At 47.7% G+C, this 13,528-nt stretch overlaps 3 protein-coding genes across 3 annotated transcripts; 2 read left to right on the top strand and 1 right to left on the bottom strand.

Moving 5' to 3' along the window:
• Positions 1-3,377: 3,377 nt before the first annotated feature.
• Positions 3,378-6,055, top strand: AO090009000178 (class I alpha-mannosidase 1A; the record flags this gene model as incomplete). The annotated part of the gene is made up of 3 exons (XM_001816624.3): positions 3,378-4,342; positions 4,401-5,951; positions 6,016-6,055. 3 exons carry the CDS (start codon positions 3,378-3,380, stop codon positions 6,053-6,055), a joined length of 2,556 nt encoding a protein of 851 aa, XP_001816676.3.
• Positions 6,056-7,648: 1,593 nt separating this feature from the next.
• AO090009000176 (DUF2013 domain-containing protein) lies at positions 7,649-9,160 on the top strand (the record flags this gene model as incomplete). The annotated part of the gene is made up of 1 exon (XM_023234063.1): positions 7,649-9,160. The coding sequence occupies one exon, from the start codon at positions 7,649-7,651 to the stop codon at positions 9,158-9,160; it is 1,512 nt and encodes a 503-aa protein (XP_023088544.1).
• Positions 9,161-10,345: 1,185 nt separating this feature from the next.
• Positions 10,346-13,411, bottom strand: AO090009000175 (uncharacterized protein; the record flags this gene model as incomplete). Its single annotated transcript, XM_023234058.1, has 2 exons — positions 10,346-11,259; positions 13,123-13,411. 2 exons carry the CDS (start codon positions 13,409-13,411, stop codon positions 10,346-10,348), a joined length of 1,203 nt encoding a protein of 400 aa, XP_023088543.1.
• Between the last annotated feature and the right edge of the window lie 117 nt (positions 13,412-13,528).

Here is a 13,528-nt window from a genome sequence, read left to right as displayed (position 1 = left end):
CGGTGCTAGCTGACAAGTTCCTAATCAGGACACACGAGACAGAAAAATACCGGCCGCGAATCGAGTCGTGTTTATCATTCCCGCATCAAGCAATGTCCGATGAAGTTGGGAGAAAGGCACTTAGTGGAGAATGGGAGTGGATATCAAACAAATGTATCGAGATAAAAAAGAAAATATTGATGGGGTTTAAAGGGCGACCATGCAATATTATAAATAATAAGAGTGATCCTATTCCGGCTGACGAACTTGGGCTAAACAATAGACTGGTAGAAAGAGACGTTTTGCCCGGCTACAGATTCTACATGATGAGAGCGCATGTAAAATTTGGGAAAAGGGCTTTTATAACATTGCAGGTAAATAGCTGTTTTTCAACACTATGCACCAAAATCACCATTTCTATTTGTCTTGGGACTCTGGGTCTTCAGGGTCACCAAGGCCTAAGATATTGAAGATATTGAAATTATCCCGATATTCCATTCTAACAACTAAGAAACTGTCTTTGTTAACTCTGGTCACGTGAGTTATGAGGATGGGAATAATAAATATAGAGACGGTAAATGTATCTAATGTAGGTTCAAAAGGTGTCGGATAAAGGTAGGAAAAGCCTCGCTATTTATCTTAAGCTTGGTGAAATTATAGCAGGGCCCTGAACTTTGTGAACTCTTCGTTCTCGCCCTTCTCACCCCCACTCACCCAAGTGAGTAATATTCTCACCACGTTGTCACCCATCTCACCTGCACTCACCTAAGAGTTAGTGCCTATCACCCCTAAGAGCAGCAACGCACTCAGGGCTCGTTGTACTTCTAACCGCGTTGATAATTGTGGCTTAAGTACGGCTGAGCGGACGGGAAGCCCTGTTCTCCACACCCTATGGTCGTATGTACCTGTCCTTCCTGGACAAGAGTCTATATAGAGCCGGGAAGTTGCTAACATTATCTGAACTGTAGGCGTATGGCGAAGTACATGCAATATAATGCTGATGACCGGCGTACGCAAGTACTGATCCAGCATAGTCTACCTTTACAGAAAGATGGGATATGATTATCATCCCATAACGTCAGATCGGCGCAAATATGACACGATAATTCAGTCAAAACCTAACTTTGACTCCTCTTGATGATCATCCTCCACTTCGCTCGCACGAGTCAATGATCAGGTTATTCCTGTCTCTCATAGACTATGTATACGGCCAACTCGAAAGAGTATACCATTCGGCCTCGTGGAAATTGAAGATTGCTTTTACGATGCAACCCTCTCGATCGAGGGAGAGGGACTCGAAATCATTTCCCATATCCACAAGATAATGGACCATGCAGCCATCCTTTCCCCAGTTCCTAGTCAAGGTCCGAGCAGAAGACCCACCAAATAGGAGCACACACTTGATATCCATTTCTGATACCCCGTCTAGAAAGAGCTTAGGATAGACACCTCCAGTCAATTTTATTTTATCGGGGCCCAGATGTGCTCTATAGGGTTTAAATCAGGCGAAGGGGACGGCCATTCTAGGATGCAGATCCCGTGGGATTCAGACCAGGCCTGCACCTCGTAGCAAATATGAATTTTTCTTGCATTATGCTATTGGGATATAATTCCAGGCTCGTATATCAGTAGGAGGCCTTTTTCCAGATATAGATATCTATTAAATAGCCGCGATTTCAAGCTATGTAGTTCATTCTGTTCTCACATCAATAGTGACACTACTAATTCTGACCGGCCACTTTCTATATAGCAGCCTATATCATAATCGATATATCCTTTCTATAGTACTCTAAATCAACTAGATCAGGCCTATAAGCCTTGTATGACAGACGGGATATGTATTGAGTAGGATTCGAGGATCTATTCAAAAATATTATGGATAATGTTTGAATCGCTATAATTAAGTGATGTATGCGTAAATTCATAGTGCTCTTTTTATCAGCTATATCGGTATCTAAAACAAGCGTTTCTTTTTGCTTTCCTATATTTATATATATTTAATGCATGCTATGCTTCGCTCCGCTGCGCAATAATACCTGCGCAAAATCCAATGGGATGTTGATTAAGACTGTACTGATTATGCTACAAGTCCCGTGTAGCTAATTCTCAACCTCCGGCAAACTATTTAAATTATATAGTGTTTAGCTGCCTAACTGAGCTTTTTTAGACTTACCAGGCCAAGCGCCTCATTCTAGGCTGTTCTGGTTTTAAAAGCCTTGTTATATCCAATACTAAGGAAGAACACACGACGCCAGATTTTTGGACAAGTTTAGTGATGTCCTGCTCTATATCTGGACCTTCTAGCGAGGCAGTGGGCTATTCAATAAATACTTCAGATCTAGGTCGTCTATTTCACTAATTTGGTTTTGAAAGTTTGGTTGTTTAGTATGTGATTAAAGTTGTTGATTATCTTGACACGATGCGCGTTGTGCTCCTACGAGTTTGATTACATAAGACTGCTTTCAGACAATAAGGAGACCCTGCCCCTGGTCATGGGGTTATTTTTAGAAACATTGAACCCTGCATGGTCCGGCAAGACCCTTTCATTGTCTAGTATCGAATTCTAGTACTCCGTCGTTACGGATTGAGTATGATGCTTCACCAGTCCTTTAATAGGGACAGGCATATCGTTTCAATTGAATTCTGAATAGTCACCATGTTCAAGAGCAGGGGAGAACAGTCTCACAAGTACTTCGCAATTGACCTGAAGAGTCTGGAACCTCGGGGTGCTGATCCTTCGGTCGCTGATCCGGGGGATGGATTCCTCGGTGCCGATATCAGCCATAGCAGCGCATCTGATCCCTCTGCTGGCGCTTGATAAGTTGATACCATTAAGCAAGCAATGCGACTCTCTAGGAGTATGGGACCAAAGAATTCACCACTACGTTAGGCAAATGCTGATCTTTACTGTTTCTTTGCTTCCCCCTCTAGGACTTGAGTCGGTAATGTGACTGACAATCAAAATTTTGATCCCCGCCCGAGGGACTCGTCTCTTGGCCTTCTCTCCTGTTGGTTCAAACAATCTGTTAGGTCTTCTTTGCTTCAGCCGGGCAATTGGAAAATTTCATGTATTTTCCTTTTCTCCTCAATCGCTAATACTCTTCTCCTATAGGCAGGACAGTAAAGTATCTGTCTTTACGATGATCTATCTAAAGAAACCTCTCCCCACTTGATTTATCCAATTTGCAGCATTCTTTTTGTTGTTTACTTGAATTTATTTACCAGTCTCTTTCTTGTCTCCTGATCTCGACTTCCACGACAGTACTTTTCTCTTTTCTGCCCCCCTTGGTGGATTTTTCATGTCGCTCTTCATCCTTCTTTTCTACCCTTAATTCCCCTTTTGGATCACTTTTTATCTTTCTGGTCCTTCTTTTTCGCCCACGGCGACGTCGCCTGCCATGTTTCGAGCCCGGCGATATCGAGTTCTGCTAATCTTTGCAGCTGTATTTGTCTTGGCCATCATTCATTTTAGTCGATCTCGCCAGCCCCCTACAGTGACATTGGGTGTTCCTCCGCCTGTCGATCGGCCGGTTTCTTACCCTCAAAGTCCACCCGCAGCGGACAACAAGGGACCTGCACCAGAGACCCCTTTGCCAACCCCTCTACTGGAGGGCTCGACGGATCCCAGTACACCAGACGAAGACGTCCCGTCGCAGCCTCCCTACTCAGATAACGGTTTATCCACCCCCGAACGTCCGAAACCGTCGGACGAACCGCCGTCCAAGGAGGATGGGCCTCAATTCCCGGACAACTCTGGCTCACAGAGTCAGGGTAAACTAGATTCGGACCGTCTCGAGGATCAACCGGCGTCTCATTGGAAGAAATTGCCGGAGCGATATCCTGTCACACCCGCGGATTTAGTCAAATTACCGACCGGCAAATCTAAGTCTCTTCCGAAACTGCAAGCTAAATTCTCCGATGAAGCATCTGAAGATAAGATTAAACGGCTAAACAGATTATCCACCATCAAGGCGACATTCGAACATGCATGGGACGGATACAAGAAGAATGCTATGGGCCACGACGAGGTCATGCCGCTCCGCGGTGGATTTCGAGATCCTTTCAATGGGTGGGGAGCAACACTTGTCGACACGTTGGACACCCTTTGGATCATGGGTTTGGAGGAAGAATTCTCTATTGCTGTCGACCAAGTGAAAAAAATCGACTTTACGACAAATAAAAAGAGCGAGATTCCTGTTTTCGAAACGGCAATCCGATATCTTGGTGGTCTATTAGGTGCCTACGATATCTCGGGACATAAGTACGACTTACTCCTAGAAAAAGCGGTCGAGTTGGCGGAAGTCTTGATGGGCGCCTTCGATACGCCCAACCGGATGCCGATGCTCTTTTACAAGTGGAAGCCGTAAGTGGTACCACATGGGCCTGATGCTTTTGTAATGATGGGCTAACAATTAAAGCAGGGGAGATGCAGCAAATTTCCATCGTGCTAGTAGCATGTCCGTCCTTGCCGAACTGGGCTCTCTTTCGGTAGAGTTCACACGCTTAGCGCAATTGACCAGGGATGACAAGTACTATGATGCAATTGCACGGATTACGAACGAGTTAGAAAAGTTCCAAAGCCAAACTAGCATGCCAGGTTTGTGGCCGATGAAAGTCGATGCTTCTGGGTGTACAGTTGCTCAATCCCCAACTGGCCACGAGGCCCCGCGTGATTTACCACGGAATTCTTCCACTCCTACAGCTACCCAAACACCTGCTGAAGGCATAATCTCTTACCCGACGGACGCGGAAAGTTACCGAATTCTTTTGGAATCACGCCAGCTTCATGAAAACGCGCAGCCAGCCATTTACAATACAAACCCCCAGATCCCAGATCCCAAGGCGCATGAAATTCCAACTTCAACTGGAGACACTGCGGGGTACTGCAGAGGAGGGCTTACCAGTGCGCCAGGCCCCCAACAATTCGGGCTCGCGGCCCCGGGAGATTCGACATATGAATACCTACCTAAGGAGTATATGCTTCTAGGTGGTCTCAACGAACAGTACCGTACAATGTATGAAAAGACTGCAGATGCGGCGCGAAAGCATCTCCTCTTCCGGCCTATGATCAAAGACGACCGTGACATCCGCTTTTTAGCGACCGTCACCAAACCCCGACTGGACGCCGAATTCGTCTATCAGTATGAGGGGGCACATCTGACCTGCTTCGCTGGCGGCATGTTTGCCATTGGGTCTAAGTTGTTCGGAATTGACAATGATCTTAAACTCGCTGCCAAATTGACGGATGGATGTGTATGGGCGTATGAGTCTACGAAGACCGGTATCATGCCTGAACAATTTCAGATGATACCCTGCAAAGAAGATGAACCGTGTGTGTGGGACGAGGCTAAGTATTGGAAGGCCTTGGATCCTAACGAGAAAGAACGCATTGCCTGGGGCAAGCAGCAGAAAGAGCTTAGCGCAAAGATGGAGGAGAAGAAGGAGGAAGTGAGAGGAATCCAGACCAACGGGACGTCTCCCGTTCCAAGATCTCATCGCGAGAAGCGTAATCCGGAGCGAGGCAATTGGCACGTCATCGCCAGCCCGACACATACACCAAAACCAAGTGACTCCAGTGACGTGAAAGGACGGGACCCTAAAGGACCTTCGATAGATCCAACGCCCTCTCACGAAGAATTTGCTTTGTCGCGGATCCAGAACGAGCATCTTCCACCGGGTGTGGTCCGCATTAACTCTCGCATCTATCTGCTTCGTCCTGAAGCCATTGAGTCCGTCTTCATCATGTACCGCCTCACTGGCGATGAGTACTGGCGCGAGAAGGGTTGGAAGATGTTCGAAGCTATCGCCAAGTATACTCGGACGGAGATAGCGCATGCTACGATCAAGGACGTCACCGTCGATAAACCGCCAAAATCCGATGAGATGCAGTCGTTCTGGCTCGCGGAGACATTAAAATACTTTTATCTACTCTTCAGTGAGCCGAACGTGGTGGATCTAGACGAATATGTTCTGTAAGTACTCCTTGTGAGCGTGCTCTGCCATATGGATGACGATGCTAACAATTGGTCATTGTAGGAACACTGAAGCCCACCCTTTCAAACGCCCTGTGTACTAGTTCTGGTTTAGCTTTTGCTTAATTTTTGTTATTTTCTATGTATAAAGTGTACTGTGATACCAAGGAGCAAGTCCAGAGTATATAGGCTATACATTGTGAAGAAGAGGGTCTCTGATCTTGAGACGCCAGCAGTCAAATAATTTCTAGACTAGTAGACCAAGTAGACAGACCCTAGGGGGACTGAGATTGCTGCGAAAACGTCAACAGGTGCCCAAGTCCGGCAGAGGTAAGTGCATTCCTTACGGAAAAATACGAAAGCCTTAGGCCACGCGGAGGGATCGCCGCCAGGCCCCCCGCTGCCCGCCTTTAGTTCCAAAAGTTGGCCACACTCACCTTTCATCTTCAAGCACCAACGTCATTAACCCCAATCAATTCGCTCCCCTTTGTTCCTCCCCCCACGGAGCCCACAAGGCATTCGCGACGGGCGCAAAGACGGGATGAGTGCAGAGTCACGACACACCCGACGACGACGAGCGAGCCGTGGGAAATGGAGTTTGAGGTCTCATTGGAAAATGAACAACAGTTCTGGGATGGTAAGTGATTTCATAGGGATCTGCGCTCTGACTTGCGCCAAAATACCTATCTGGATTCAACTCCTATTTCAAAGAAGCATTTGTGCTTTTCACCTTATCCCATGCCCCTCTACGCTTCACAATAACTCGGGGTAAAATAACTGACATATACGACGTGTTCTTTTTGACAGAGATTCAAGAGATTGTGTCCGCCCTTTGTTCCTCCGAAGACCTCATCGACAATGCTCTGCGATCTTATCTGAATCTGGCGACCAAATACAAAGGTCCGATATCCTATTTCTTGCATCTGAATTACTGAGATCCCTTCTTGCGCTTGCGTCATGCGAGCCTGATCTAATCAGAGTTGGACATCGGCTGATAAGATAATACCTGGACGATAACAGATGAATACCTCCAGACTGAATTGGAGGTTACGAGATGCTCGTACAAGCTGCTTTCATCGAAGATTTTCGCCTCGCATGCGGATTATGTGCGGAGACAAATGATCTACGGTTTATTGCAGGTATGGTCTTGTAGTCATCACGGCTCTATAGACGTTAACGGCAGATTGCATAGGACGATGATCCGGATACACTTTACCTAATCTCGTCGTTCCTTCTCTTTGACGGTCGGCAGAATGAAGTCGCATTGCACATGATGAACGGAGAGGGCGCATTTCCACGTTTGCTAGAGCTCCTTCAGGTGCAAAACAGGAAGAAAGAGGTTGAAGGCGATGAAGCCCTCCTTCATCGAGTTTTTATGGATCTAATCTATGAGATGTCAAGAATTCAAAGAATCAAGATGGAGGATCTGGGTGAGTAGTCCCTGCTCGTCTTGAGATGAGGCTTTCGCAAGCTGGACCCACCATCAAAGAAGGTGCGTGTAAACTAACTATTGTAATGACCGCAGTTCTCGTGGATGATGAATTCATCAAGAGCCTCTTTGATATCATCGAAGAGCTTTCCTATGATTCGAGTGACCCGTACCATTATACGGTAATTCGAGTTTTGGTGAGTGGACCCTGGTACTTTTGTTGAAGGATCATGCTCATCACTCGTAGTTGGTTCTAAACGAGCAATTCATGATCTCAGCACACGATCCCGTGGACGAGAAGAGTTCGACTCCATTGACAAACAAAGTTATCAAAATCTTGTCAATGCATGGTAATCTCTATAAGACTTTTGGCGAGAACATCATCCTTCTTATAAATCGGGAAGGTAGGTGGTATCGTTTCAGACTTTCGTCGTATGTGGTATTAACAAAGACAGCCGAAACATCGCTTCAGCTTCTCACCCTAAAGCTACTGTACCTCATATTCACAACGCCCACGACCTTTGAGTACTTCTACACGAACGATCTCCATGTCCTGGTCGATATCTTAATCCGAAATCTTCTGGACCTGCCCGAAGAGGCTTCTGCTTTACGGCACACTTACCTGCGCGTTCTCTATCCATTGCTAGCCCATACCCAATTGAAGACCCCGCCACACTACAAGCGTGAAGAACTGAAAAAAATGCTCAGTGTTCTCGTCCGAGGTCAGCTTTCTAGCAACGAGGTCGACAAGGAGAAAATCATGCATTTCGACGAGGTCGACGAAACGACGAGAAGGCTCGTCATTCGGTGTGCTGCCGTAGACTGGTTGCAAGATGAAGAGCTAGACACTCAAGTCCCTAAAGCGCCCGAGGAAGAAACCACTTTATCTTGTCCTACGATCCCAGATGGCTCTCATCCGGAGGCTGAGATAGGCACGCCTTTGGAGTCAACGACCTCACGGCCCATTTCTCCCACGAGCACGGTTGAGAGCTCACCCGTGACTCTGTCTCCGACCAGTATCGATGAGTCGCCCAAAATAGAAGTACTCAACCAAGCCCAACGCTTAGGCATGCACTTGGAGCCTGCATCGTCGTCCTCCCTCAGCGTACAAGAAGTAGCCGCCCAGCATGAAAAACCAGGCGTCCTAACGCCGAGCCGCAACAAGACTCAAACAGCGACAACGGACCGCCCATCCAGCCCCAATAAACCAAAAATCAAACCGCTACCGCCGAAGTCAAGACGCTGGCGTGGACGACGCACTACTGGAGACGAAAACGACAAGATCCCGGAAGAGCCAGGAATAGGAACCGGAACGGGAACAAGCGCAAGCCCAAGTCCTATCACACCCACAGCCCCATCCATCCCACAAGGTCCCTCCGACAGAAGGAATTCAACAAGCACATCCGGCCTCGTCCCTCCTATCCCAGCTCACGGCCGTCGCTCCGCCTCAAATCCACCCCCAGCTGTCCCCCCACCGAGACGGTCTACCCTCCCAGTGGTCCACCCTCATCATGTCTCCAGCCATTGCACCCCAGTTACGAGTCCGTCGCGACTCCAAATACAACAGAACAGCGACTCCGCCCAAAAGCACGGTCAGAAACCCGAACCACCCAAGACCCGTCGATCAGGTCGACGCAGACCATCCCAAACGGATTCCCCAACCCCAAGTCAAGACGGACACGACGGACACGCCGCGCTCCCTGAAGTTTCGAATGAAAAACACCACGATAATCAGACAGTCAGCGTGGAAGAAGCCGTGCAAAATGTTTCTCTTAGTTAATTCTTTGATCGGTTGAGGCAACTGATATGATCGATTGACTAATCCATTGCATAAGCATTCATAGGCATAGGTATGGCGCTGTTTCCTTACAGTATTGTTTTCCTTCCGGCTCGGGTGTATGGAGTACAGTTCCTTACTTGGTTGCATTGTTATACAATAGTAATAGCATAGCGCTAGAATACTAGAGATTGTCATATTGTTTACTGCATTTGTTTCTCTCCTCCGTTACAGAGAACTAACAAAGGATAAAAGCATTCATTGATACCAAACTCTTGTATTTGTTAATGGATCGCTACATATACAAATGCACACCATCTAGTGTAGGCCAGGATTTGCATACGGCCCTGGACCTTCTGCAGACGAAATTTTGGCTGCTTGTAGCCAGTTGGAGCCACACTTTTTTTTTTTTTTTTTTTTTTTTTTTTTTTTTTTTTTTCGAGGATACACATGGAAGGAGGTCAAGTCATAGGTGAATATGACCGACTTGACGGGTTTAGCAAAAATACACGAGAGATTCTCAGTAAGTTTCTATAAGAGGGTCTGGGGTGATAGCCAGGGTAGTATTTTGCATCCGGAACTGCTGCATCTTGCTAGAGATAGAAGCCCCACAATACCCGCACGGTGACTGTGTCACTGTGCCACGTTGGAAGAGGAACGATCTACACAATATGCATCTTGTCATAAGTCCCCGGAGCGCGAAATTGGCCAGGGTAACTGCACAGTGACTTTGCCGCACCTAAATACGTAATTACTGCGTGAGACACGAGATTCAGCATATGTTGTCACACTCACATTTCCGTGAATCAAAACGCTTGTAGCTATCTACTATCTAGAATCCTCGCCTATTGTAGGTTTTCCTAAGGTCAGATTCAGAAGGTCCTCAGAGCTTCAACTGAAGACACTACCCAAGCTAAAAGGCACCCTCTAGAAACCGTGGAAGGGAAGAAGTTCAAAAGCTATGCTCGTGCTTCATTGTGAGGCTTAAACAAATCCCTATATGTACAGGATAATTGCACGTGTACGTTGCACAGCACATGACAACAAGTAGATACCAGGAAAGAGAGGAGCGTAGCGAGAGACAGACAGAGACCTCGCCCAGCGTAATCAATGTCAACCATCACAGGACTCAAGCCAAGAACCCGAGACACACGGGGATAAGAAGCAAGTCGAAATGGACAGGAGCGCTCAGCGCCTCATAATACCCCAGAATTTCTCGGCGCCGTGAGTCCCAGGCCCATCCTGTTTCCAGAGATCATCGAAGGCCGAGAAAAGCACCATATCATCCTTTCGGTCCCTGAACGAGTACCCCAGTGCATAGAGAGCGATGGCCTGATTCCAGGCCGAGGGGACAGCTTTACCATTTGCTTGACCGCGGTACGGCCAGCCGGATTCAGCGATCACGGTGCGTTTCCCGCCCGCTGCGGCCGAGATACGATTGGCCTGTTCGAGGGCGTATTTTCCCGCGTTGTCAGGTATTTGGTTCGCGTCGAAGAAGGCGTGACAGTTGGCCGCGCAATAGTCGGACGCTTCACAGAGTTGGGGGTGTTTGAGGAGGACGGAGAACGTGTCCACTGTTACGACGGGGCCTTGGTAGCCTGCTGCGCGGAGTTTGGCACGTGCGGTGTGTACGGCGGTTACTACGTCTTGCGGATTTTGGCCTTTGTTGACGAGTTCGTTGCCGATACTGATGGTGTGGAAGGTGGACCAGTCTCCTGCTGCTGCCCAGATGATTTGGTCGAGGCTGTTTGGGAAGTTCTGCAGGTCAAAGAGGCCGGCGAAAACGCGGAGATTGCGTTGGCGGGCTGCGGATACGATGTTTTGGGTCTGGTCACAGTCGACGCCGTAGATGCGGACGTAGCTATAATGTTCGCTTATCTTGTCCAGGTCTTTGTTGATTCCGTCGAGGGATCGGCAGGTGCCGTCATCGTTGTAGGGGGCGTATGAGATGCCGTATCCGCCTTCTATTGGGAGACTGGGTACCAGGTCGGGTGTGGCTGGATCAGGTATTGGGAGCAAGGGTGGGAGGTTATTGGGATCGCCATTGATGGGGATTTCATGCTTGCCTGCGACTCCTGAAAGTGGTGCTGGATCACTTTGGTCTAGGCTTTCTAGCACTCGGTGCATAAGCATGTAATACTATCTTTAGAGAGAAAAAACACTTCTGTCGAACTGCTTCTCTTCTCATGTAGCACGGTGGAACTTACCATGAGGAAGTGCCTTGACTTGGAGGCTGAGCAGGAGCACGACAAGGACACATATAAGCCACTTCATGGCGATTGAACTTGCACCTTGAATCAAGGGACTGTTGGATGGAGCCCGTGGGGTGACTTGATCCGGAAAGTAGCAGGTGATAGAAGGAGGCAGCCGGCTATAAGAGCATTTTGACCCTGAGATTAGAAGGGAAACACAGGTAGATAATCGCCCATTAATTGAAGGAAGAGTGGAACAGTCGACCCTGGAATGAACTGTTCCACCGACATTCACTGGGTTGTGGCTGGTAAATATTTGAGATGTTCTAGGGACTATCGCCGCATTCCTGTGTTAGGTGATTGATATCTGGAATGCTGGCTGGCCCCTTGCCCTATATGAATCAAACCTCGCCGGGTGTATCCTCCAGGTATGCATGGCAGTCCAGATTGATTCACTCAAATGACATTTTCGGCATTGAGTAGATTCCAATCATTAGTATGTGAGACCAATGTCAAGGCCCTTATAGTCCCTATATTCTTTAGCGTATTAGTGTGGCGTCAGCCATGCAGTGAAAGGGAGAAAGAAGTGGTTCATATAAAGCGTAATAATGGAATTAATATTATAACATGGTAGAAGTCTAATCACAGTCTGTCATTGTGAGACAGAAGTCTTGGAAGGAATGAAGGGAAAAAATATTAGTAGGGGACCAAGAATTGGGGAAGCATCAGATAGCGGTTCCCGCATCATGCCGGAAACCCCTTCAATTTCCGTTAATCAGTTGTGGCAAGCATGCTGTCCAATGTGCAGGTATGCTGTACAAAACCAGTGAATAAAAATTGTACAAGGTGTGAATATGATAAACAAGGCATGGCGTAATGGATCGAGAGGGCATCAATTTTCGTGGCCGAGTCCTTCTAAAAGTCCGGAAAACGTAAGGATTACTTCTTTTTGCTCAAAACTTTCGTGATAGCGTGACGGATAATGGTTCCAGCTTTCTCGATCTCTTTTTTCGTCAAACCAGTCGTCACACAGACTTTTAATGCTGGGGAAACGACCTGCTTCGGCTCAAAGTTATCTAGGAGGGTCTTGAGGCGAGTGATTAAGACACCATTTGCAAGGCACTGCGTCGTAAAGTTAACAATCAATAAGATACCACAGTCGCTGGGAAACCCGTACCTCATCCACCACATCTTGCAGCAGAAACTGCTGGTCTTCAACCGACAGCCGCTTAGCAGCAACCACTTCAGGCTTGAGGACCAGGATCATGATAGGATTCTCGGGAGCACTGGTACAATATACCCAGTCACTACGGGGGTCAAGCTGTGCCCACATGGCCTTGGTATGCTCCCGTAGCTGGGATATCGTTTCAGGACTATTCTGAAGGATATTAATTGTGGCACTGGCAGTTGTCGACAGAAGAGCAGGCAGTGCTGCGGAGAACGTGTAAGCCGCGGCAGAAATGCGCTGATGGTGAACGATTTCCTCTGAACCAGCGCAAAACCCTCCACCTGCAACCAAGGGACCAGCCAGCGAGCCCACAATCATATCAACTTCAGCTGCGTCAACATTCTGGTGTTCCGTGACTCCACGACCGGTCCTTCCGAGGACGCCAAACGACCACGATTCATCGAGGATAAGTCGGAACTTGTACTTAAGTTTGAGCTCAATCTGACATCGTTGTTAGCGGCCACATGTGCTGTGGCGTGTGAAGAGCTCGGATGCACGTACAATCTTGGGCAGGTCAACCATGTCACCGTATGATTCAAACAAACCCTCTGTGATGATGAAACGTCTCGTGAGGGGTTTTCTGGCTTGTTCTTTTGTAACCTTGGCAAGGACTCTTTCCAGGTCCTCCATGTCGTTATGTTCATACCAACGAACCATGCTACGAGAAATCTGTATGCCCTTCCGGATGGCAAAGTTAACACCTTTATCCGCAACAATGATGTCTCCACGTTTCGAGAACGCCGGAATGACACTTGAGATGGTGGAAAAGGCCTGAGAGTAGATGATACAAGATGCGGTGCCCAGGAACGAGGCAACGTCCGCCTCCGTCTTCATATGAACATCTTGAGTGCCGTAAAATCCTCGGGGGCCACAAGGACCAACACCGTAATTGCGGAGAGTCTGGATAGCTTTCTCTTTGAGCGACTCGTTGGTATTAAAGTTGTAGAAGTT

The sequence above is a fragment of the Aspergillus oryzae genome, chromosome 1 (assembly GCF_000184455.2).
Source record: "Aspergillus oryzae RIB40 DNA, chromosome 1".
Classification (NCBI taxonomy): Eukaryota; Fungi; Ascomycota; class Eurotiomycetes; order Eurotiales; family Aspergillaceae; genus Aspergillus; species Aspergillus oryzae.
The sequence above is the reverse complement of the archived record's forward strand: the minus strand, read 5'-3'. Positions and strand labels throughout refer to the sequence as shown.